This window comes from Leucoraja erinacea, chromosome 22 (genome assembly GCF_028641065.1).
Source record: "Leucoraja erinacea ecotype New England chromosome 22, Leri_hhj_1, whole genome shotgun sequence".
In the NCBI taxonomy this organism is placed as follows: Eukaryota; Metazoa; Chordata; class Chondrichthyes; order Rajiformes; family Rajidae; genus Leucoraja; species Leucoraja erinaceus.
This window is the reverse complement of record NC_073398.1, coordinates 19,020,586-19,047,490: the sequence shown is the minus strand read 5'-3', so window position 1 is coordinate 19,047,490 and position 26,905 is coordinate 19,020,586. Positions and strand designations below refer to the sequence as shown.

General features: G+C 42.4%; 1 protein-coding gene across 1 annotated transcript; it reads right to left on the bottom strand.

Moving 5' to 3' along the window:
* On the bottom strand, positions 1 to 26,841 carry creld2 (cysteine-rich with EGF-like domains 2). The gene is made up of 9 exons (XM_055653593.1): positions 26,198 to 26,841; positions 24,517 to 24,599; positions 21,355 to 21,464; positions 17,841 to 18,017; positions 11,123 to 11,233; positions 6,294 to 6,377; positions 5,329 to 5,424; positions 2,440 to 2,580; positions 1 to 578 (listed from the first exon to the last, which is right to left on the bottom strand). The coding sequence occupies exons 1-9, from the start codon at positions 26,315 to 26,317 to the stop codon at positions 502 to 504; spliced, it is 999 nt and encodes a 332-aa protein (XP_055509568.1). The 5' UTR covers positions 26,318 to 26,841; the 3' UTR covers positions 1 to 501.
* Between the last annotated feature and the right edge of the window lie 64 nt (positions 26,842 to 26,905).

Below are 26,905 nucleotides of genomic sequence, written 5' to 3'. Positions count from 1 at the left end.
TTACTCTCCAAGAAATGAAATTTATAACAAAAATGGCAATTTAAATATTTCAGATACAGGGCTGTGTCGCTACATAAAGATTGTGCAATGTAAAAACAGACATCATTTCAGAGCATAGACACGAAGTGCTGGAGTAACTCAGCGGGCCAGACAGCATCTCTGGAGAATATGGAATAGGTGACATTACAGGTCAAGACCTTTGATCAGCCTGAGAGTCAGGGGAAAGAGGGGAAATTACTAGCATCCGAGGCATTACAAATTGTTCCCATAAAAGAGAGAGAAAGAGTGAAGGTAAATATCCATGACATGTAGAAGTGAGTAGTTCGCATTTTTACCCAAGTTTAAAATAGAAAGGGGCCAGGAACTGATGGAGTTTCATGTAAACAAACCACATTGGCAACGTGTAACTGTGGAAACATTACTCCTGCATCTGAAAGGCGGTCCTTTTTCCAAAATATATGCAGATTTCTTGTACGAGAAAAATACATGTTAAATTGTGGGTCAAAGGTCTTCATGAAATGCATCATCTGCTAACATTTTAGGTTCAACATGCGTCTCTTCTGGCATCTCCTCTTCAACTGCAGAAAACAGAAATTTAAAAGTTATCGAAAGCATTGCTCTTTATCAGTCTATCTTATGACCTTAGCTGGAAACTGATACTTCTGCAAAATAATTGAAGGACATTTTGACTTTTTTTTTTCCTATGGTGCAGAACAGCATATGCCAACTCGGCAGACTACTTTACCTTCGTCTTGATTTAGTTTTAAAGTCAATAGAAATATGAAGTATTTCCATTTATTTTTCCTCAAAGGGAGGTTGCCTTTTAAGGCTAGTAACTACGAAAAAGGTCATTATATCAGGTAGTTATAAAGATGGCACGGATGTGACGACTATCAGGTTACAGTCTTCTACACTTTCAGGACAATTGTGTGCAATCTGCTTGTTTTGTTCTGGCAGCATGCAGGGCCTTGGAATATTAACCAGCATACATTTTGTGTCAACAACAGTTTTCACTCTGCCAGTTGAATTAACTTTGTTAGTGCATATTCCCAATTCAATACCACTCTTGCCCAAATTCACCAATTTATTTATTTTTTTGGTTCTGGTGTAATTCCCGGGTCTGCCATTGTATTGACCTTCCAGCAGCAACCTCCTGGACAAAACCCATTCAGCTCCACAGCAGCAAGGCTTTGTGAGGCAGCTGAATCCACACAAAATTCACTACAGTCCATGCACAAAACCATGGAGGAAAGGTGACATCCAGTTAAGCTACACCTCAGCAGTCAAACAGAACTGTCGTTCACTCGGAACTACATAGACATGGGGGGCACGGTTTTATTATTTTGGTCTTTGCACTATTACTGTGTTTGTGTTTTATATACTGAACTTTTTGGTTGTGTATTATGGCCTTTACTGAGTACTACGTTTAAATATCTGTTGTGCTGCTGCAAGTATGAATTTCATTGTTCCATTTTGGGACATATGACAATAAAACACTCTTGACTCTTGGCCTTCAACAGAAACATTCAAACGGCCATCGAAAGACAAATCAAGCTATGACAAAAAGGTATGTGGAAATACATGCGAATAAAATTATATCCACGGGGGTACGATCTTATTTTTAAACTACAAAATGCCTGAGATACTTGAACAAGTTTGGCTGCAATGGAATGAATGAAGATGCACCAGTTTTTGCACCAGTTGTCCGAGCTGACACTGGCTGTTCGTGCAAGTGCCGAGGAAATCTTCCACTGAGGGAACTCATGGGGAGCTCAGCAGCAGAGCAACATCACACAATCCCTGCCTCCGAGCATTCCTGGATATCCATGTTTGTGCACGTGGGTAGAGAAATCCCAAACATGCTGACAAATAGGCATAACAGTTCTTTGTAACATTTAGCACATGGATCAGTTTTGCTTTATTCCCTTTTGATTTGTAATAAGAATTTTACATTACTTTCCTATTAAAAATTGTACAAAATTCCCTCAGCAAAAAAAAAAAACTTGGTTGCATTCTCTCTCCCCATGGACAGTGAAAGTTTGATGCGAGTGTTAATCTTACTCAGCTGCCTGTGCATTATTGAAACATACAGACCAAGTGTACTATAAATAAATGGAGTACACATCAACAGGATCTGACACTGATGGGGTTCTGAATGCTAAATATAACGGTGGCCAACACCAGAATAGCTAAAAAATAAATTAAATCAGCCAATTATGTCCAATCATCTTAAAGTATATTTCAGACTTGAAATCAGTAATATTGTAGCACATTAAGATTGCCAATATTTTTAAGTGTGATAAGGATAGTGTTGGCATTGTATTGTCTATGAAGTCCATTAGCTCTGTTTATTCTATTGAACAGCAAGCTCACATTACTTTCCAAGGTACGAACAAGACACCAGCTGATGCAAGCGGAATATAAAAATTATCAACATACCTGGTGTTTTTATTTCTACACAGATTCCATTGTGGTTTTCATGGCCCACTGCGCAGACGCATGTAAAGCTGCCGTCAGTATTAACACAGTCTTCATTTTCACTTGTACACACTTGTTCAGACTGGCTGCATTCATTTATATCTAAACAGAAGGAATGGGGGAGGTGAAAACGACGACATAACATTTTATTTTTCTTCAAACTTCATTGGTTTATTTCCCTTTACTTAAAGCCCTGCACTAACTGGGGCCCCAAAGCCAAGCATGGTATCCTCTTTCCTGCTCAGTCCAGGGCTCTCGCTTAACTTTTTTTCCCTGTTGCCAGCCGGGCAACCTTGGCAGCTTTTTAGGTTGCTAAATGACAGTTTAGGTGGTCATTTAAGATGGCTTGCATGACACGTGCGATAATGTGCTCGGACGAAGTGCGTAGTTACCAGTCGGAATTATGTTCAATGAAGCATTCACATATTATTTCTGCTTCAAATAAAGTCACAAACTAAACATATTCACCAATCAAGACATGATATATACCACAATGACATGCAGCAAAATTATAATACAGTATCTCAACTCTTTTTACACATTGCAATTAATGCAATTTCTATTATCTCTTTCCACTTCCAAACAGAAATGTGGTTGGATTATTCAGCGTATGATCAATTTGTGTCAATAAATCCTGGACCATGATAACATATGCTTAACCATGCACACTACAGATTGATGCAAGCATGTTTTCGGTGAAGGACCGAAAATTATCATGACATGGCCATAGCATGGGTCATTATTGCTATTGGTACAGAAACACTCTCGCTTCCCACATAATTTATCCACAACAAAATATACAGGTTGCAAAGAATTTTCTAAAGGCATTTTATGAGAATAGCTGTTAAAACTGACTATACCCATCTGACAGGTTAAACATTACACTAACTAACAAGAGATAGCCAAAGGACATAAATGCAGAAAATGTTCTTTTGGTAATATGTTTAAAGGTGTCAAAACACCACATTACCGGACATTCAGAATAGATGTATGTGTTGTGAACAGCAATGAAGATACCCAGTTTGTAAGCACCAAATTTAAAAATAATTGTTGATAAACATTTTTTCCATCATTCCCACTTCAGAATTAACATTAAAATTTCAACTGAAATATCTGTTCAGATATTGTGATGTATATGACCGACTGTAGAAATAAAACCTGGATAAATCCAATGTGTAGTTGTGAATGTAGCTCATCAAAATAACAGTACTGATACTCTATATTAAGAGCATTGATTTGCCATTAAAATTAATTCTGTAATAACGTGTCAACGGCAGCAGTGACAATTGAACGCTGCAGCAGTGCAGGATGGTTGGGAAGGGGGGGGGGGGGGGGGGGGGGTCAGGAGAGGATGAATTGGAGGACCAGTGTAGGATTGATGGCAGGAGAATCAATGCGAGGTGGATAGGGTAATCAGTGCAAGATGAATAGATAGGAGGGAGAGGGGAGAGAGAGGAAGGGGCAGAGGATGTGGGAAGGAAGGTCAGCGCTCCTCGGACAACACTGGCATCATCGCTGCCGTGGCTGTCCCAGTCCATCGCCAAGTGCCGCCGCCAAAGGGGGAGGCAGTTGGGATCTCCTCACCACCGCCTCCCCATCTCCGCCAGCCAACAGGAAGGTGCGGGGCCGAGCGGTGCAGATGCTTCAGATGGCAGAAAGCGGCCTCCCCCTGCCTCTCTCCCTCCCTCCTCCAGGCCTCGGCGTGCGAGAAGGGTTGTTTTGAAAGCGCCGTTGGCGGAGTGACAGGCAGCAGCCGCTATCAGGATGGGCGGGTGGCGGGAGGAGGAGATGGAGATGGAGCCGCCGCCCTGTGCGTGGCCAGTCATTCGCTCCAATCCTTCGTCACGCCACACTTTGCATCTTTCCCACGCATTACAGCCGTCGCCGACACAAAACGTCACGTTCCTCTTCTCCAGAGATGCTGCCTGACCCGCTGAGTTACTCCAGATTTTTTGTGTCTATCTTCGGTATAAACCAGTATCTGCGTGCCAAGCCGGGCAAAATGACTCGCCGTTTAGGTTGCCAGTGGCACTTTGGATGGTCAGTGGCACCCTGGCAACCGCTAATTTCGTGCCCTGGTCAGGTTTAATTTAGTTTAGAGATACAGTGCGGAAACAAGCCCGCACCGACCAGCGATCTCCACACACCAACACTATCCCACACACACAAGGGACAATTTACACATACAAAGTCGAACAATTAACCTACAAACCTGCACGTCTTTGCAGTGTGGGAGGAAACCAAGTATCTCGGGAAAAACCCTCGCGGTGACAGGGAGAACGTACAAACTCCGTACAGACAGCACCTTTAGTTGGGATCGAACCTGGGTCACTAGCGCTGCAAGGCAGCAACGCTACCGCTGCCCCACTGTGCCCACCCTCACTGTCCACACCACCTGCTATTTTCTGTAGCCCGTACCACAACGCAGCATTGCTGTGAATCATCCAGCTCCAAACAGGTGCACTCAGATATATCAAAGATTATATCTTGACAAAACTCGTTCGTTCAAAATGTTACTCATTCCCACGAGAAAGGTAAAAATGTCAGATATTATAGGTCAGCGTAGTGCTGCACAATAGTGTAACCACCAACCATATATCAGGACTGCTAGTTAACTAACTACAACCTGATTACTGAGCTGAACACACCATTTCAACATTCATGCTTTGTACTTTAATCTCTTTTTAAAATAATCATTGGAATATGGGTATAATAAAATGTAGTGATTATCAGTGTCCCGTGGTCATTGAAAATTAGACATACAAAGTCCATTTTCGTGTAACTTGGGAGTGCACAGTATGTTGTTTTAGTAAAATCACAAATTTCACTGGCCTTTAGTACATCACATACCTACACATTTCTGCTCTTTCATTGTGTATCCAGTGGTGCAGTTAATACATTTTTCTGGGCCTTCTCCACTACATGCATCACAAGCATCATGGCAAGCTGAAGAGTACAATTCAAAATTCAGATTCAAAATTAAACCAGCTAAAAATTATACCATATCAACATTATGTATACAATCCCTACTAGTGGATTTGATCCCTACTAGTACATCAAATTCAAATTCAAACATTATGTATACAATCCCTACTAGTGGATCTACTTGTAGTGGAGCCATTTAAAAATGCCTTTGCAAAACACAAATGATCATTATTTGCAAGTTTTAACTTTCTGCATTTGGCTTTAATGACTGTTTCTTTCCACATTACAATGAAACCCAGCTGACCAATTTATCTATGTGTGCGCCAAGAGAGTGATGATCATTCAGAAGACTACAGACCTTCAAGAGTCTATTCCTGTGCTTTGGAACCAGATTTATTGGACCTGCTATTCTTGGGTCATATGAGGTCCCAAGTCTTAGCCATTCGACTCCCCCGACAGCGGGAGGAAAAAATGAGACTTTATTGCCTTTTATCATAGTGAGGAATGTGGAATCCGCTGTTTTGGATGCTTATGTTAACTTTTATGTAGTTGTGCGTCTTGTTGCTTTTTTTTTTCCAGTATGGCTGAATGGTAATACGAATATCACTATACCTTAATTGGTACACGTGACAATAAAAGACCTTTGAAACCTTTGATCCTTAAATTCAGACATTTGTTCATCATTGAATTCTGCGGTTAACCATATCCTTTTAATTTGTGGGACTGAATGATTGGAGTCTGTTTCAATACTGGGGGGAGTGCAGGATGAAGCAGATAAAGTACCAGCAGCTTTCAGCACTGGAGCCAAAATGTAGTGAAAGTTATTACAGCAGAAGTAAACACAAACTTTACATATTCTATGCTTGTTGTATCAAAACAAATAGATTTACCTTCACAGGAAAAGGATCCTTCTGTGTTTGAACAATACTCATGTTGTTTACATGGCAAGATATCTGCTGCACATTCATCAACATCTGCACACAAAAGGAAACATTAAGATGTACGATAGATGTAATAATAATTGAACATCAACAAAAAACTGCAGAGGCTAGAAATCAGAAATAAAAACCTGATGTCGGTGGATCAAGCAACATCTGCTGTGAGAGAAACAAGTAATATCTCAGGGTAATGACATTTCTTCAAAATTAAGAATATTTAAAAAAGGGTCAGATTTATGCGTGTGGAGGAGGGTGAGGTTGATTGAATAGAGGGAATGTCTGTGATAGCATGGTGACCAAGGAAAGGCCTCACAAATTGGTTTTGACTGGGGAAGACACTGAAACTTTTCAAAATGGAGAAGTAAACAGAAGGGAGGATAGAGAAGAAAACTCAGGTACTGGAAAAAGGAAAGAGGTTTATCAAACTGTCACATCACAGCTGGCCTGAGTTCAAAAACTGCAAAGGCTGGATAACTAAAATAAAAACAGATTATGCTGGAAGCCTTCAGTAGACCATGCACAGAAAGAGAAACAGGGCCAATGACCCAGATCTATGACCAGCCAACCTGAAATTACAGCCCTGAAGCAGACTGGGTGGCTGCTTTGTAAAACACTCCATAATACAGCCCATGATTCAGGACTTTGTTTAAATCTCTTTTGTTTTTCTCTTTATTCAAACCTTTTCCATTTAGATCAGCTGGTATTTATGAGAACATCTGAAGATTATACCAGAATATTAACATTATGCATACAATTCTTAGTAGTGGATCTACTTGTAGTGAAGCCATTTAAAAATGCCGTTGCAAAACACCAGTTGTCATTTTTTTCAAGTTTTCACTTTCTTCATTTGGCTTTAACGACTATGTGGGGTGGAAGATTGCAGCCTTCACGCGGTCCGCCCTGTTTCGACGAATGCAATCAACCTGGCGTGCACAATCAAATAAGATCAAATAGAACAAGCTGCCCCACGCCATTCGCAAGAAGAGAAGAACGACTATGTTTTTCCCATATTACAATGAAATCCAACGTCTCCTACAAACATCACCAAATCTGAGTAATTGTCACACTTAGGCGATTTTTCAGGCGACTGCCGGGGACCGTCAAGTTGCTGGCAGTCTCCCGAAAAACCAGTAACTGGAACAGCGACTGTCAGAGTGGAACACACACACACATCGCTTCCTTCACCAGCCCGTTATATAGCACAGTGTATAGCAAGTGCTTTAAAAGATGGGGGGGGGGGAAAGAGAGGGTAGAAGGGCGAGAGACGGAGGCAACTTTTAAGATGCCAGAGATACATGGCTGTGAAGCTCAGTGGACATTAACATTACTGGCCGATTATCCTTGGTTCTGAAAACTACGGTCAGCACGGCTACAACCTACGAGAACCCAAGAGAACCTTCGACCACCTGGCAATCCACTCGGACCTCCAGGCGACCCACCTACGGCACGAGAATTCTCGCCACTCTTCATGGCGGCTTCATTCTAGACGCCGTTGATTTTTCAACATGTTGAAAAATTTGCGACAATCATAATGAGGTTGCGACTAGTCCCCAGAATGTGGGAACTCCTCACGACCGTGAAGGCGACTCTCCGGCAACCACCCGCGAACATGTGGCGATTGTATAGTCTCCTTCAGTCGCCCAAGTGTGACAGGCCCTTTAGTAGTCTTTTTACTTCATCCAATGAGACATTGCTCTCCCCATTCTTTCCCCTTCTCTCCAAGTTTAAATGCAAACATTTCTAAACCTTTTCCATTCTGAAGAAAGCATTTAATCATTAACTTTGTTTCTCTCTCCACTATGATCTTTTAAAGATCATAGACCAGAGTAATGTTGAAAACATTGAAAATGTTGAACTTAACAGAATAGTCCACACTGGGTAAAAGCTCACCTTTCAATTTTACACCTACTATTCCCTACTTAAATGCACTCAACTCTAATTGTGTGTGCTCAAGGATGAATGCATCTCACTTTAAATAACATGGATGGAATTAAAATATTTAATTATTAAACCAAGTAGAATTTAGTTTAGAGTTTTCTCTATGGCTGTGTGGAGCAGTGAACAGTAAGCAGTATTTCACCATTGACCTTCTAAATCTCAAACGTCATATGATTTCAATGCTGGTTATTACCATTGTTTCAGTATTGTTATTCTCCAATATTGCACAAAAAAAATTGTAATCAAACAAAAAGGCTGTTGCATGTAAAGGTAGGACTGGCAAAGCAGGCAAAAACCATGAACACATTGCTGAATATAATCATCATATGGAGCATGTGGAGGCAGTGTATATGTTGAGTGGTTGATGCCCAGCAAAGGATCAGCTGTTGAATTAATGTTTGTAACCCAAATACAGAATATACAGAACAGCTGCAAGCTAACTGCTCAATAAAAGCAGCACTAAACAAACGGAATGTGGCAAGATATTTACACTAACTACACATTTAAACAGATACAAGGGGCGAGTATGATTAATGGAGATATTTATTTCTTTGTAGTTTTAATAGTCAACTGACAATAGTCAGAAGCCACCTCCTGGTACAGAAAACAAAATGGAAGGTAGGAGACTGCTTCCAGAAAGTGATAAACATGGCTGTTCAGAGACCGTCAATTAACTGCTTGAAGCTGAAGGGATTGCCTTATCGTAAGCAATCCTCATCAAATAAGGTCTCAATGGCTTTGATTTCTCACTAATTAGATTCTTGATTAGTACAGGTATCAAAAGGTTATGGAGAGAATGGGGTTAGGAAGGAGAGATAGATCAGCCAGGATGGAATGGCAGAGTAGTCTTGATGGGTCGAATGGCCTAATTCTACTCCTATTCCTTATGACCTAAAGGTCCTGAAGAATAAATATTCAGACAGTTTCCCATCAAAGACCAATTAGAAGATGAGAGCTAGATAAGTTTCAGATATTTATACACAGGGGAGGTTAAGTGATGCACAAGGTACCAAATTAAAATCTTTAAAAGTTGGTTACAATGACTGAACATTCAGCTGATAGCTTTGAAGGTCTTGGAAACAATGCTTGCCTCAATCAAATAAATGGAAAATCTGGACAAAAAGCAATTTGGAAGCAACCATAGAAAGAGCACAGTGTAATAACACTTCCATTCAAAGACCTTTTTTATCAAAAATGGAAAGGTGAAAAAAAGTTGGTTGCACTGGGAAGGATTGAAAGGACAAAGGAAATATTTCCAATGTTAAAACCACAATCATAGGATGTTTACAAAGCTGTCCAGTTAATAGATCCATTAGGATGTTAGAGAAAGGTTAAAATATATATATAAATATATTTTATAAAATATAATATATAAAATATATATAAAAGTTGTGAACCATTGGTTTTATTTTTTTGAAATAGATTTGACCCATCTTTCAGACCTTTACAGGTCCCTTTGCTTGTTCCCTCCCCTCCCTTCTTTAACTAGCTTCATTAATTAACCAGATTGTCCAGTAAATAATCAGGCACTATGCAAATCTTAGCTTTACTCTTTCAGAGATATTCCCTTTGTTCTACCGTAAATAATAATGCTGGATAAACCCAGCGGGTGAGGCAGCATCTATGAAAAAGGGTCTCGACCCTAAACGTCACCTAATTCCTTAGCTCCATAGATGCTGCCTCACCCGCTGAGTTTCTCCAATATTTTTATCTACCTTCGATTTTTCCAGCATCTGCAGTTCCTTCTTTAACCCATTTTTCTACCCATCACTCCTCCATCTTTAAAACAAATTAAAACCAATATTGTTTTACTTCCACTTTTCCAATTCAGATGAAGCGATTTACCGATGGAAAATTGGGCAGAGTGTTCAAACTCATCACACCAGTCCTGGGCTTCGGTGACGAAGAGGGTTCCACGGACGAGAGGTTGTGCGAATCGTTCGCGGGCTGGTCTGAGTTTTCCCTCCGGGCTACCAACTCACCTCCTCTCCCTTTCATGTAAAGGGTCTTCAAACTATTGCATTGACTCTCCACAGATGCTGCCTTGCCTACTCCTTGTCTCCATCATTCTCCAATTTTATTTTAAAATTTTCAGCATCTGCAGTTTTTATTTGATTTTTCAATAGCCACAATGTAAATACTTCAATAACTTTTGAATCATTGTGCAATTGGCGATTGCTACATTGTGATACAAAAGTTCAAGGTAACTGCATTGCAAGTACTTTATCTTATCACAACAATGATCATTACCTGCATTCATGTTTTTGAGCTAATGGGACAGGATTTAATGCAGTTCTACAGCCATCTGCTGGCAAGAAAATGGTAATGCAACTATTTCCAACAAGTTTACACATACAACTATAGGAAAAGACAGAGTGCTGGAATAACTCAACAAGGCAGGCAGCATCTCTGGAGGACATGGATAGGTGACCCTTCAGACACTCCTTCAGGCAGTTACGTATATTTCCAGCACTTCAAAGTAAATGGGGGCCATCGATTCAGATACAAATCAATCATAATACTCCAGGTCCTTGTTAATGGCTTCTATAAACTATTGGGAGCAGGAGTTGAAGGGTGAAAAGAAGAGACACTTTATAGACAATTTCACAGAAAGTCGAAGTGTGAAACATTTTTTAGACTGCAGAAACCTATGGAACCAGTCAGTAGCAAGAAAGTAGTGTGTTTAAATATTCCTGCTACTCTTTAAATTTACAAATACACTCGAGAGCAAAATAAGCTGCAGCAAAAGCATTGAAGGATCTCAACTGCCTGTAATCCGCGAATACTGTACTTAAACATATGAATAGATAGAGAAGTGCACCACAAAGTAATACAGTGCTTACCTACACAGATGAACTTGTCCTCACTGGTGATAGTTTGTACCCAGCCACTTGCACATTCACTGCAGTTGTGATTCGATGGTCCAGTGCACAGCTTACAGGCAGGGTGACAGGCTGTGCAGGGCAAAATAAATATGATACATAATTGACTGCAAGTCCATACACTCTTTGGGGAAGAACAACTTGCTACTGTGACACCTCTCTCTCAATTATCTTGTTAGTATGGAACTGCAAAATTGTAGCGCATTAAAAGACTTTTGTACCATATCTTCATCCAAAGCTTTCTATTCTAATCTCTGTCCTTGGCTTTCCCTTGCATGCGATCTCAACATCACATTTATGGCAACATGAGATTGCATATTTTTGCATCACAACAAGCCTCCACTTCTAGCTACACTCCTTAGTTTACAACTGATTTCCTGACAATACTTTGTATTTATCTTCTTACCAATTTTCAGAACTTTGAAAGCTTCCATATCTACTCAACTATCACAGTGACACAGCTCTCATTGTTCAAGCGTTGTTTATAAATGTAATGTTTCATTCCTGGCATGATACGAGCAAAAGAAAAGGCCCTTGTGGCAGCTCCCTCATTCAATAGGACCAGAGTCAATCTAGTGCCTCAAGGTTACTTTGCTTTCCAATAAGCGAGTTCGGTATTCCGAAAAACGCAAGAAATCATGGGATTTGTCAAAGGTCGAACGCTATAAATAAAAACTGAATGCAGTGCTGTAGATTCAGTCAATTGAGTGTCGTTTGGGTCAATTTTTTAATCAGGGGGGGGGGGGGGGGGGGGGGGGGGGGGGGGGGGGGGGGGGAGGAGAGGAGAGGCCGGGGGGGGGGGGGGGACGGGATCTGCAAGCGCTGCCGATCCGTCATCTGGACACCAAGCCCCCCAGGAGATGTCCAGACCCCGCCTGGGGGGCGGCAGGAGATGTCCAGACCGACGGGACACCGGCCTCCAGCCACTGCCAACTCCAGCCCTACCCCACTCCAACTCCAGAGGAACCCGATGGGCTGCTACAGTGACAAGTGCCAGTTCGCCCACGTCTCAGCCGTTACCCCAAGTACTAGCCGCACCTTGCACACCACCGGCTTCTGCCCCTATGGTACCCGCTGCCACTTCATCCACAACCCCGAGGAGTGAGGGCCACGGCCTCACCTGCGCCAGCCTGGGCTCGGCCTCTTCCGGCCCGGCGCTCGAATGTGCCACGCCACGGGCTACTAACAGCCCCGACCTGGAGTTAGAGCTGACCCGGACTCTGAGCTTGGGGCTGGGCAAAGTAGGGGGAGGAGTTTGCTGCTGCCGCCAGCACCACCATCACCAACAGCATGAGCAGCTCCAGCGGGCCTTTTTTTTCCCATGCCCGGCAGAAGCCCATCCGCAGACTCTCTTCAATCAGGACCACTCCAGCTGCAGCGGCTCCGAGTCGCCCATCTTCGAGAAGGGCCGGCGGTTGCCCACCTTCAGCAGGATCTCGGTGTCGGACTGAGGGGAGGGGGTGGAAGTGGAGGGCTGCTGGCCAACCTGGCGGGATAGGCAGAGCCGAGCTGGAGCCAGCGGCTGCAAGTCCGGGATTGCCCCGGTAACCCAGGGCCACCACGGACAGGGATGGGACACCAGGGAGGGGACGGGGGCGGCCCAACAGCAATTCAACAGCATTCCCAGCGACGGAGAGCCGACCCCGACCTGACTATGGACGAAATGCAAGCCTGCACACAATGCAGCAGCACAACCGCTGCCAAGACTGTTTTATAGCTAGTGACCTATGACCTGGGCATGCGCATCTGAATACCGAACTCGCTTATTCACATATTATCTGGTTTCCTTTGTGTTCCAAATTCTATTCATCTCAGGCTTGATGATATTCTACGATTGCAAAGACAATTTTCAGGAGTGGAAATCCTCAAGAGTTACAACACTGCATAAAGAAATGTCAATAAATTAAAAAAAAGGCATTTGGGCAGATCCCAAATGAAAAGGTTTTTGGGAGATGGACCTAGTGCAAGCAAATGGGATTAGTGTAGATGGGCATCATCATCAGCTTGGATGAGGTTGGATGTATCTCCAAGCAGTAAGATTTTAATATTCACAAGTTCGCAAGTTATAGGAGTAGAATTAGGCCATTCTGCCCATCGAGTATTATCTATTGAGTCTACTCCGCCATTCAATTATGGCTGATCTCTGCCACCTAATCCCATTTCCCTGTCTTCTCCCTATAACCCTTGACATACGTTCTAATCAAGAACTTGTCTCTCTCTGCCGTAAAAATATACACTGACTTGGCCTCCGCAGCCCTCTATGGCAATGAGTTCCACAGAATAACTATGACTAAAGAAGTTCCTCCTCACCTTTTCAAAAGAGCGCCCAATAATTCTGAGGCTATGGCTAGATTCCTAGACTCTCTCACCAGTGAAAACATCCTTTCCACATCCACTTTATCTATGCCTTTCATTAATCTTTAAGTTTCAAATGAGGTCCCCCCTCAACGTTCTAAACTCCAGCGAGTATGATGATGCCCATCTACACTATATGGTATAAGTGTAAATTGTCCATAGTGTGTGTAGGATAGTGTTAATATGCAGGGATTGCTGGTCAGTGCGGAATCAGAAGGCCGAACGGTCTGTTTCCGCACTGTATCTGTAAACTAAAATCACCCCAAATGTGTCGAGAACATTAGTTACATGTAGTTTTGTTTTTTTTACTATCGAGATACAGCGCGGAAACAGGCCCTTCGGCCCACCGGGTCCGCGCCAAACAGCGATCCCCGCACACTAACACTATCCGACACCCACTAGGGATAATTTTTATATTTACCAAGCCAATTAACCTACAAACCTGTCCACCTTTGGAATGTGGGAGGAAACCAAAGATCTTGGAGAAAACCCATGCAGATCACGGGTAGAACGTACAAATGCCGTACAGACAGCACCCGTAGACAATAGATGCAGGAGTCGGCCATTCGAGCCAGCACTGCCATTCAATGTGATCATGGCTGATCATCAACAATCAGTACCCCGTTCCTGCCTTCTCCCCATATCCCCCGACTCCACCATCTTTAAGAGCCCTATCTAGCTCTGTCTTGAAAGTATCCAGAGAATCGGGCTCCACCGCTCCCTCTGAGGCAGAGAATTCCACAGACTCACAGTGTGAAAAAGTGTTTCCTCATCTCTGTTCTAAATGACTTACCCATTATTCCTAATCTGTGGTCCCTGGTTCTGGACTCCCCCAAAATCGGGCACATGTTTCCTGCCTTTAGCGTGCCCAAACCTTTAATAATCTTATATGATTCAATAAGATCCCCCCTCATCCTTCTAAATTCCAGAACATACAAGCCCAGCTGCACCATTCTCTCAGCATACGACAGCCCCGCCACCTGGGAATTAACCTTGTGAAACTACGCTGCACTCCCTCAATAGCAAGAATGTCCTTCCTCAAATTTGGAGACCAAAACTGCACACAATATACCAGGTGTGGTCTCACTAGGGCCCTGTACAACTGCAGAAGGACTTCTTTGCTCCCAAACTCAACTCTTGTGATGAAGGCCAACATGTCATTCACTTTCTTCATTGCCTGCTGTACCTGCATGCTTACTCTCATAGAAACATCGAAACATCGAAAATAGATGCAGGAATAGGCCATTCTGCCCTTCTAGCCTGCACCGCCATTCAATATGATCATGGCTGATCATTCAACTCGGTATACTGTAGCTGCTTTCTCTCCATACCCCCTGATCCCTTTAGCCACATGGGCCACATCTAACTCCCTCTTAAATATAGCCAATGAACTGGCCTCAACTACATTCTGTGGCAGAGAATTCCAGAGATTCACGACTGTGTAAAAAATGTTTTTCTCATCTCAGTCCTAAAAGATTTCCCCTTTATCCTTAAACTATGACCCCTTGTTCTGGACTTCCCCAACATCAGGAACAATCTTCCTGCATCTAGCCTGTCCAACCACTTACGAATTTTGTAAGTTTCTATAAGATCCCCCCTCAATCTTCTAAATTCTAGCGAGTACAAGCCGAGTCTATCCAGTCTTTCTTCATATGAAAGTCCTGACATCCCAGGAATCAGTCTGGTGAACCTTCTCTGTACTCCCTCAATGGCAATAATGTCCTTCCTCAGATTAGGAGACCAAAAATGGACGCAATACTCCAGGTGTGGTCTCACCAAGACCCTGTACAACTGCAGTAGAACCTCCCTGCTCCTATACTCAAATCCTTTTGCTATGAATGCTAACATACCATTCGCTTTCTTGACTGCCTGCTGCACCTGCATGCCTACTTTCAATGTCTGCTCCTGCATGCCTACTTTCGTTGGCTGATGAACAAGGACTCCCAGATCCTGTTGTACTTCCCCTTTTCCTAACTTGACACCATTTAGATAATAATCGGCCTTCCTGGTTTTGCTACCAAAGTGAATAACCTCACATGTATCCACACTAAACTGCATCTGCCATTCATCTGCCCACTAACCCAATCTGTCCAAGTTACCCTGCATTCTCATAGCATCCTCCTCACAGTTCCCACTGCCACCCAGCTTTGTGTCATCTGCAAATTTGCTAAAGTTATTTTGAATCCCTTCATCCAAATCATTGCTGTATATTGTAAATAGCTGCCGTCCCAGCACCGCGTCTTGCAATACCCCACTAGTCACTGCCTGCCATTCTGAAAGGGACCCGTTAATCCCTACTCTTTGTTCCCTGTCTTCCAACCAATTTTCTATCCATGTCAGCACTCTACCCCCAATACCATGTACCCTAATTTTGCCCACTAATCTCCAATGTGGGACCTTATCAAATGCTTTTTGAAAGTCCAGGTACATTACATCCACTGGCTCTCCTTTGTCCATTTTCCTAGTTACATCCTCAAAAAATTCAAGAAGATTAATCTAGCATGATTTCCCCTTTGTAAATCCATGCTGACTCGGACCGATCCTGTTACTGCTATCCAAATGTGCCACTATTTCATCTTTTATCATTGACTCCAGCATCTTCCCCACCACCAATGTCAGGCTAACTGGTCCATCTCCTGCCTTTATTAAAAAGTGGGAAACTATTAGCTACCCTCCAATCCACAAGAAGTGATCCTGAATCTATAAGAACATTTGAGAAATGATCACCAATGCGTCCACAATTTCTAGAGCCACTTCCTTAAGTATCCTGGGATGCAGACTATCAGGCCGTGGGGATTTATTAGGCTTTAGTCTCATCAGTCTACCCAACACCATTTCCTGCCTATTATGGATTTCCTTCAGTTCCTCCGTCACCCCCGATCCTCTGGCCACTAGTACATCAGGAAGATTGTTTGTTACCTCCTTAGTGAAGATGGATCCAAAATACCTGTTCAACTCATCTGCCATTTCCTTGTTCCCATAATAAATTTACCCTTTTCAGTCTTCAAGGGTCCAACTTTGGTCTGAACTATTTTTCTTCTTCTTCACATACCTAAAGAAGCTTTTACTATCCTCCTTTATATTCTTGGCAGGCTTACCTTCGTACCTCATCTTTTCTCCCCGTATTGCCTTTTTAGTTATCTTCTGTTGCTCTTTAAACGTTCCCCAATCCTCTGGCTTCCCGCTCATCTTTGCTACGTTGTACTTCTCTTTTATTTTTATACTGTCCCTGACTTCCCTTGTCAGCCACGGTCACCCCTTACTCCCCTTGGAATCTTTCTTCCTCTTTGGAATGAACTGGTCCTGTACCTTCTGTATTATTCCCAGAAATACCTGCCATTGTTGTTCCACTGTCATCCCTGCTATGGCATCTTTCCAGTCAACTTTGGCCAGCTCCTCCCTCACGGCTCCATAGTCCCCTTTTCTCAACTGTAATACTGACATCTCCGATTTACCCTTCTCCCTCTCAAATTGTAGATTAAAATTTATATTATGGTTACTCCTCCTAATGGCTCCTTAACCTCGTTCCCTTATCAAATCCAGTTCATTACACAACACTAAATCCAAAATTGCCTTCTCCCTGGTAGGCTCCAGTACAAGCTGCTCTCAGAATCACCCGTAGTCAGGATCGAACCCAGGTCTCCGGTGCTGCACTCTACCGCTGCGCCACTGTGTACCGCCGCCTGTAATTATTTTTTACATTTCACTGCACCATTTTTTTTAAATGCAGCTTTAAATTGAGCTTCAATAGAAGTATTTCCTTCTTAAATAATATTAATGGTTTTCCCCTCTGAGAGTAGCATGGATTCTCAATACATTTTGTTTGCTTTAAATGCATAAGTATTGGTTAATATTCCCACAAGGTATTCAGTTTAAACCACTTTGGGCTATTTTGAATCAACCAGACCATCTCAATAAATTAATTGATCTTGATTCCATTTCTACATTAACCTTACTTCATCGTGATGCAGTGTGGAAACAGCCCCTTTGTCCCATACCAGGCAACAATGTCCCAGCTACACTAGTCCCACCTGCCTGCGCATGGTCCGTATCCCCCCTAAACCTGTCCTATCCATGTACCTGTCTAACTGTTTCTTAAACGTTGAGATAGTCCCAGCCTCAACCACCTCATCTGGCAGCTTGTACACAGCCGCCACCCGTTGTGTGAAAATGTTACCCCTCAGATTCCGATTAAACATCCCTATATACTATGCATTTTCTGTGTTTACCTGCATATCAACAGATAACTATTTTTTGCTATGTCATTGGCGTATTCATTTGCAGTGCAGGAAAGAGAATTATATATTTAAGCAAAGAACTTTACCTGTGCAGAGTGAATGAGTTTCATTCTGGAATGTACTGTAGTAGCCATCAGCACAGTCCAGGCATTCTTCTCCCTTGTATTCCTTCGTGCAGCTGCACGACCCATCACCTGTCCGTGTACCATCACCGTTGCAAGTCCCATGCCCACTGCAGGGCCTGTCCACTCCACCAGGACAGTCTGAAATTACACACCATCATTTGGCACAAACTCTCACTTGGACAATATAATCACTGGACATATCTGTCCAACATTTTAACCTTCGCCAAAGAGTCATGATGGGGTATCCACCAAAAGTGTACGATTGATTAATCCACCATGGTGCCAATTATTTACATGAGCTCACACAGGATAAGTGGTCAAGGATACGATTGTGGAAGATGTGATAATCAACACTTTAATCGCCACCAAATGCACATATGTGATGCAGCATATATTAAGTAACCTGAAGGAGTTACTCAGTTCCCGGCATTCACACTAAAGCCAACTAACAGGACTCTGTTTCAACGCACAAGAGAATGCTTGTGATTTATTATTTGTACTAATGACCTTGAAGACTGGCCAGTTTGCCAGTGTCATGAAAATAGCTGGAAGGACATGTTACAATGGGGATATTAGGACACTACAATAGATAACGTCCAGCGAGTGGGTAAAATCTTGGCAGGTAATATTTAAGTTGGAGAGTGCAAGGTTGTGCTCTTGGGCGAGGGGGATACAGAAATGTACTACAATCAAAAGGGAGCAAAATGCAAGGTGTTCTTGTACATTAATCACAAAGTAAAAAGCATTCAGGTGTACAAGTGGCTGGGAAGCCAAATGGCATGTTGACCTTAATTGCAAGAGGATTGGCGTTTAGAAATAGAGACGGATTGCTGCAATTGTGCAGTTATTGGTGGAGCCACATCTGCAGTATAGTGCACAGTTCTGGAGTTTTATTAGAGGAAGGATATATCAACCTCTGGTCAATGGTTGATGAGTGCATGGAGGACATCGTGAGGGGGGAGGGGGGGGGAGGAGGGGAAGAACAATGAAGGACCTGGCGTGAGTGAGCAAGGTGGGCGGAGAACATTGGCACAATGGGGGGGGGGGGGGGGGGGGGTGGCCCTGTTTGTATACATAGAATCAGGAGATGTACAGTCATTATGGATAGAACTGAGAAATTGTAAGGGTAAAAAGATGCTATTGGGAGTTATCTACAGGGCCCCATACATTAGCCTGGATATAGGGTGCAAGTTGAATCCATAGTTAAAATTGGCAGGTACACAAAAATGCTGGAGAAACTCAGCGGGTGCAGCAGCATCTAGGGTGCGAAGGAAATAGGCAACGTTTCGGGCTGGCACCCATCTTCAGACTGATAAACTTCAGCAAAGTTAATGCTCCGGCTGTTATGGGAGATTTCATCATGCAGGTAGACTTGGAAAACCCAAGAAAGGGAGTTTGTGGAGTGCCTCAGAGATGTGTTCTTAGAACAACGTACTGGAGCCTACCAGGGAGAAGGCAATTCTGGATTTAATGTTATGTAATGAACCAGATTCTGTAAGGGAACCTTAAGGTAAAGGAGCCATTAGGCGGTAGTGACCACAATATGATCTTTTAATCTACAATTTGAGAGGGAGAAGGGAAAATCAGAAGTGTCAGTATTACATTTGAACAAAGGGGACTATTAAGCCATGAGGAAGGAGCTGGCCAAAGTTGACTGGAAAGATACCCTAGCAGGAATGACAGTGGAACAACAATGGCAGGTATTTCTGGGAATAATACAGAAGGTGCAGGGCCTTCTGCAGTTGTACAGGGCCCCAGTGAGACCACACCTGGAGTATTTTGTGCAGTTTTGGTCTCCCAACATTCTTGCTATTGAGGGAGTGCAGCGTAGGTTCACAAGGTTAATTCCCGGAATGGCGGGACTGTCATATATTGATAGAATGGAGCAGCTGGGCTTGTATACTCTGGAATTTAGAAGGATGAGAGAGAATCTTATTGAAACATATAAGATTAGTAAGAAATTGAACACACTAGAGGCAGGAAAAATGTTCCCGATGTTAGGGGAGTCCAGAACCAGGGCCCATAGTTTAAGAATAATGGGTAGGCCATTTAGAACGGAGATAAGGAAAACCTTTTCAACCAGAGAGTTGTAAATCTGTGGATGCTTTCAAGAGTTAGATAGAGGTCTTAAAGATAGCAGAGTCAGAGGCAGGAACAGGGTATTGATTGTGGATGATCAGCCATGATCACATTAAATGGCAGTGCTGCTTGAGGGGCCGAATGGCCTACTCCTGCACCTATTGTGTATTACAGTGTGTATGCAAGCAAAGTATTTCACTGTGCCTAGTCACATGTGAAAATAAAGTATTCCTTCCTAGTGTCAATGGGGGCAAATCAAAAAGCAAATCACCGGGCCAATTCCTGAGGCAAGAGGAATATCCTATCACACGTGGCTAAAAAATTACATTTATGCTTGTTGCGAGTTCAGGTGAATGACAGACCAGGGAAACACAGCCAACCCACCATCCTAGTGACCAATCTGGTGAATCGTTGTTACATTCTTTCTGCAATGAGCATGACATTTTTTGTTGGACGAGACTCATCTCCTCAAATCCTCTCTCAGAACATAGGTCAACCTACCTTTTACCTTCCTAACTCCTGCTGCATCTCCCCGTTAGCTTTCAGTGACCAGTGTACAAGGATATCTAGGTTCTTTTGAATATCAACGTTTACTCAGTCTGCCATCATTAAAAGAAAAACTCAGCCTTTCTATTTTGTGCACCCTATTAGATTATCTCACAATGGTCCACATTTTGCTCCATAAGCAAAGTTCTTGTTCACTCACACACAAAAAAAACCAGGTGTAGGAGTAGGCCAATCAGCCCCCCAAGCCTGTTCCGTTATTCAGTAAGATTATGGTTGATCCCAACTTAGCTTCAATATCACTTTCCCATGCTCTCTCTCCATACTCTAGATTCCCCTGTTATCTGACAAGATCTGATTTAAATATATTCAGGTACCCCATTTCCACAGATCCCAGAGGAAAGTGACTTCACAACTTTGAGAATAGATAGCCCTCATCATCCATGGATTGTCAAATTATGTTTGCAAGTTCACTAGGAACTATTTTTACTAGGGAAAACATCCTCTCAGCACCACCTGGTCTATTCTCCTAGAATCTTTTAGGTTTCAATAACATCACCCGTCTACATCCTTTTGAAACCTCTTTATATCGTTTCCATCCCCATTTACAGTGTCACCCAGTTTTGTATCATCAACGTGGAAATGATCACCTCAGTCAAACTACTGACACAAATTGTGAATAGCTGGACCAAAACATTGATCACTACTAACACTGATAAACACGAATAACACTGTTATTAAACCAGGTGACCTCTTAACTACATACAAGCAAGAGATTGGAACATGCAAATCAAAAACCACAAAATAAATCTTGTGCCAATATGCAAAACATGCACTTTAAAAAAAAATGTTTAAACTGTAGCCAGTGATAGATACCACCTTCATTACATACCAACACAGTCTACACCAAAGCTCCCAGCGGGGCAGCAAACTGTAATTGTGTCCACACAGAACCAGTGGAAGAAATCAGAATGATCTTTCTGCCTACGATGAAAAAGAGTGCTTTAAATGTATGTGGATCTAAATTTGTCTGAAATATAAACCAATCATATTGACAAACATCAGACTGCAGGAATCCTTTGGCATAAAGTGACAATTAAATTTGTTCCAAAAGGTGTTCCATCTATTCTGCTCTTTCCCAAAAGGGCTGCAAATGTTTCCATTTCAACAGCAAGCACAACTCCCTTGTGAAAATTGTTTCATGTCCCCTCCTCCCCTCGTCCTCTGTTGCCCACAACAGCAAGTGCAAAGAGATACTTACAATAATCACTGGCCTTTCATGGACAAAAATGAGCAAGAATGAGCTGATGGCTAGCCAGCAATTGCAAGTGGGCAGGTTAGCATATCCATGATTTCTGTGCCTGTGTATGGCAATGCAGAAATTAGGAATGACCTCAGGCTTGATGCCAGCACTTTCAATGTCTCGCTCCACTTCTAGAATGGGGCAGCTGATCTGGACTGGAAAGTTTCATGAATTTTGATCCTTGGAAACATTTGGAAAAAAAGTAAAAGGCATTTTTGATTGCAGCGTGACCATGGGGAGTTGGGGGGGAAGTTTAGGGCGAAGCCTCAAAATCTGACCTAGATCACATCACTGCCCATGAGTGCTGTGCTTCATGAAACAGCTGCAACCATGAGGTTCTGAACTAGATTGGACTCATGGTGTTGTAAAGGGGAAGTGCAGTGAAAGGATAGCACAGGATGGGTGACCAGGTCGAGCATTCACACACAAGTTTGTAACTCTCATGAATCCCATCAAAACAGTATTCTGAACTAGATCTGGACAAATAAATGACTAAATAAATAACTGTGCTATATTTAATACAACTTTTAAAATTCTATTTATTTAGTGACATTGGTCTGGCAGAATGAATTTGCTTTTGAACTGGGTATGCAACATCTAATATGGTGATATATATATGATCTGGCCGAGTTTGAACATGGATAAAATGCTACAAATCTAAACATTGCTCATAGGAATTTGAAGATTTAATAATGTCTTGAACACTCAGAAGTGGGAGAGTTCAGAACCACAAAGGATGGCATAGGCAAATTGGATTAAAATGTAACCAATAATAAAAGGACAAATATTAGCTGGCAATAAAGATTGGCACCACATGCATGTTGCAATGCTCTGACAATCAGCTCAGGAGATGACATTGTTCATTTCTCTTAAACTTCACGATTTCAATCATTCCTTCACTCAAGGGTTAAAACAGAAGAATCACAACAGAATCCAAACTAGAAGTGTTGCTCCTGTATAATAGTAAACAACTCTGGCTGAGACATGGCTATGAAAGAAGGCAGGCAGAGACCAGGTCAAATCAATTGCAGCTTGAAGGAATATATTGGAGAGCAAGCTTATTTTGTACATGATTCACAGATGCTAGAATGCATTTTTCGATATTTTATAATTAGGACGAATTGGATATCGAGATGAAGAGTGAGCAAAACATAGAGGCACAATTATAAAGTAGAGGGCAAGGCAGAAAGGAGAGGAAACAAGGGGAACAAATGAGAGTAGAATCTGGTATAATACACATAGCAATCCCATTAATTCCCATATTTTCCAAGAAAAAAACCAAGTGGAGCAAATAAGAAAGTCACTTAGGTACACAAAAATGCTGGAGAAATTCAGCGGGTACAGCAGCATCTATGGAGCGAAGGAAATAGGTAACGTTTCGAGCCGAAACGTTGCCTATTTCCTTCACTCCATAGATGCTGCTGCACCCGCTGAATTTCTCCAGCATTTTAGTATACCTTCGATTTTCCAGCACGCTTTGGAGGGGAAATGTTTTCAGAGTGGACATTTCTGAAGCAATTCAGAGAGCATGTTACCAATGCTTTGCAGTCCAGACAGCCATGGGCTGATAAATTTAACCCTGCATCTATTACACTAATTGTCACTTAGGCCATTAAACATCTTCCTGAACCCAGACTGAATTATATCTGCCTCCCAGGTATATGAAGAGGAACTAGCATCTTCCCTAACCCCAAGTTCAGCTTTTGTCCTAATGCAGTTGATCACTGAGGCGTCATCTTCTTCTTTCACAACGATAAACCTTGAAAGTGTCTAATCAAATCTGAACTTCTGTAACACAATGCTAGATGGACTGTCATGTTGCTGGAGACATCTTCAGCTTTCACACTCTATAAACTCCATGTGGAACAGCACATTAGTTCTCAAAATGTCTTGCCTTTTTTACTCAGCATTCTGGAAGTCAATCTAATAAACAATCAATGTGCTCTTTCTAGTACAAGTGTATTCTTCATGGTGTAGGTTAATGAGAAACAGGTTAAGATGTCCACATTTAATTAAGCATTTTTTAATAAAGTCACAAGAATAGTTCACAAATCAATTCTAGAAGTTACGGTACACAGAGGCTTTCAAGAAGCCTTTGATAAGTGAAAAGAAGAGGCACTGTAACAAGTTAGATTCTTCCATTATTTGTAGAACCTAAATATGTTGTTGAAACAAGAAACTGCAGATACTAGTTTACACAAAAGGACACAAAATGCTGGAGCTACTCAGCAGGTCAGGCAGCATCCCTGGGGAACATGAAAAGGTGACGTTTTGGATCGGGACCCCTTTTCAGACTGCTAAATATGTTGTTGTGGTGCTTGCTCACATACCATAAATATCTTAGGCAAAACATTATCTTCGATGTATACATGTGGTCTTAAAGAAGGACCTCAGTAACTTTTTGACAAGACACACGACACCATATAGCAAGAAGATGACTTTGTGCATTCTATACATATGATTTCCTAGGCAGTTTTTGATCACATGATTGTGTGAGGGTAACCGCAAGAATAATTTTCCTCCTCTTGGGTTTACGTTTAGGGTCATTGTGGCATGAAGAAAGGAAGCCAGTGGGAGATTTGAAAAGACAGATGCATGCCGTGTGTAGAAACTGCCTTCTGCTCCAGCATCAGGGACTTGTTGCAGGCTTGTTACAGTAACTGTTCTTTTCCTGTCCATCAACATTCTGCTCTATAAGTAGTGCACAAGGACATTGACCTGCAATGGAGTTATTACAAACTACATACATACCTGATTTCATATTTTGACAAATATCTTTCTTCCCAGTCTGTATTTCCACCACCAAAATTCTTTCTTGATGTATTTTCAATACCCTAGTTTTGAAAAGTCATTAAAAAAATGGTTAACGTTTTTGCCATTGGTATTTAAACCTGCAGCATTGGATAGAACATAGTGGAAGAACTATTGATAAATACTGTATTCCAGTGTACCAAGATTATTTGGATCAAATTTCACATTCAGACAATTTTGAAAGCGAAACGAGTCTCAGGAAATCCAATAACCATAGAGTCATACAACACCGAAACAGGCGCATCTGCCTACGCCGCCCCATCTACACCAGTACAGCTTGCCCGTGTTTGGTCCACATCTCTCCGAATTAAATGTATACAAGTCAGTGAAATTCTTTGCTTCCAAGGTATGCAAATAGTCGCCCGTAAAGGGCACTTAGAAAGTTCCCCCCCATCCCATGCCGGGTCCTCCATCGTCCATTGTTTTTCCTCCTCCCTCACGGCGGTTTCTAAACCTTTCTTGTCCTACTCCCCTTCCTCGTGGTCACTCTCTTAGGCACAATCACCTCACTATGTTTTATCCAAGAAACTCTAATTTTCACGGATGAGAACCTCTGTTCTCCAACTGCAGCTCCAGTTCCCCATTACAGCCTGTTAAGAGCTGCACCTGGACACAATTCCCACAGGTTGCAGTCAGGAACTCCAGCAGTTTCCTTGACTTCACACATCCTGAATTAGGAACATTGCACCATTCTACCCAAAGATACTAGACCTGCCATCACTACTGCACTTAATCGAGAAAAAGTCACATGACTAACAGCAGACCTTCCAAACCTACAATTAAAAACATCTATAGATTTTGCATTGGGAAAAGATACTTAAAAAAAGAATGCTAAATGCAGGTAGCTGAAATCATGTACATGTGTCAATTTAAAGTGATACTGATTCTTTGACACTTTGCCTCTTCAATAGCTATTGTACTGAATTCTACCACTAGACTGAAAAGATGTTTGTAGGCAAATATTAGTTCCAACAAATGTAAATCCGATTCCAGACATACTCAGCATTGAGTATAACCAGCACAAACTATTCTATTTAAGTAAATTAGTTTCAAAGATGAATTTACACATTAACCATACACAAAACGCAACACTAATTAACACTTTGTAAAGCAGACACGTATAATGAGTTTTGATGCTCATGTAAAATGCAGCAGCACAGTAGGTGATACATCACTGATAATCTCAGACCTGTTCTGACATTCATTTAATCTGCTCAGACCTTTTCTGACATTCATCCAATCTTCATTTCAACCTGATATACCCACCTTACTCCTCCACGAAAACAAAATAGCCATCAAACTTCACTGAAGGCTTTAAAAGATCTGGTCTCAACAACATTCTGAAGAGTTCCAGATTCCTATTACTATTTAAAAGTGATTCTTTCATTGCCCCTGCTCATCCTACCACTAATTTCTTTGTCTCCAGCAAAAGTGCCTTCTGCACTGTTCATATGCATAAGCATGTCGTGTGTACATTTTGACACCAGCATGATTTTCCCTTTACTCTGCTTATTTCAGCAATAATTTAGAATTGTCACTAATGGAGACATTCTCTTTGCAAGCCCCGATCGCCTACCGACGAACGGTTGGGAAATTTAAAAGAAAATGGACTAGTTCTTACCTTTAAACAGTTGCCAGCTATTTTTCTACAAATGGAACACGACAATTTGTCTTGGCCCGATGAAAAACGACACAACAGCAGCAATCCAACAAACACGACAGGGAAACTTTTGCAATCCATTTTATGTATACAGTGAAAATTTAAATAAAGATTTAGTTGAAAAGACGAAACCGTTAACTATGAAAAAAGGCTTCCCGTTTCAGTGATGCCGTTTAATTATAGTGCAAACTCGGAGAGTACTTTAACATAAAACGCTAGTGCAGTGGGAGAGAGTTTCAAGTACTCTAGTACAATGCAAAAGGCTGGTGTGCTGAGCACGAGCCGGGTAATGGTGCACGCTTTTTGCACTGGCAGTGAGTGCAAGCGACGGCTGCAGATCCCCGGGCATGGGACGAGCGGTGGCTGCAGACCCTGGGCAGAGCTGCAGATCCCCGGGCACAGCACGAGCGGCAGCTGCAGACCCGGGGACGGGACGAGCGGTGGCTGCAACCCCTGGGCAGAGCTGTAGACCCCGGGGACGGGACGAACAGTAGCTGTAGATCCCCGGGCACAGCTCCACTGACAGGCGACCGGGACGTGGCTCCAGGTGAGGGCAATCCCCGCTACGTCGCCGGCCGCAGGACAGGTACCACCGGCCCGCCGCAAACTCAACCCCGGATATTCCCCACGCCCCGCCTGCTACCTTCCACACGCATTGGTCCACGTCAC

Coding starts and splice junctions, on each gene's coding strand:
- creld2 (XM_055653593.1), bottom strand. CDS start 26,317: ATGGATTGCAAAAGTTTCCCTGTCGTGTTTGTTGGATTGCTGCTGTTG. Junction 2,581..5,328: donor GAAAGAGCAGAAATGTGTAG/GTATGTGATGTA, acceptor CCTTCTGTTTAG/ATATAAATGAATGCAGCCAG. Junction 579..2,439: donor TGTAGAAATAAAAACACCAG/GTATGTTGATAA, acceptor TGTTTTCTGCAG/TTGAAGAGGAGATGCCAGAA.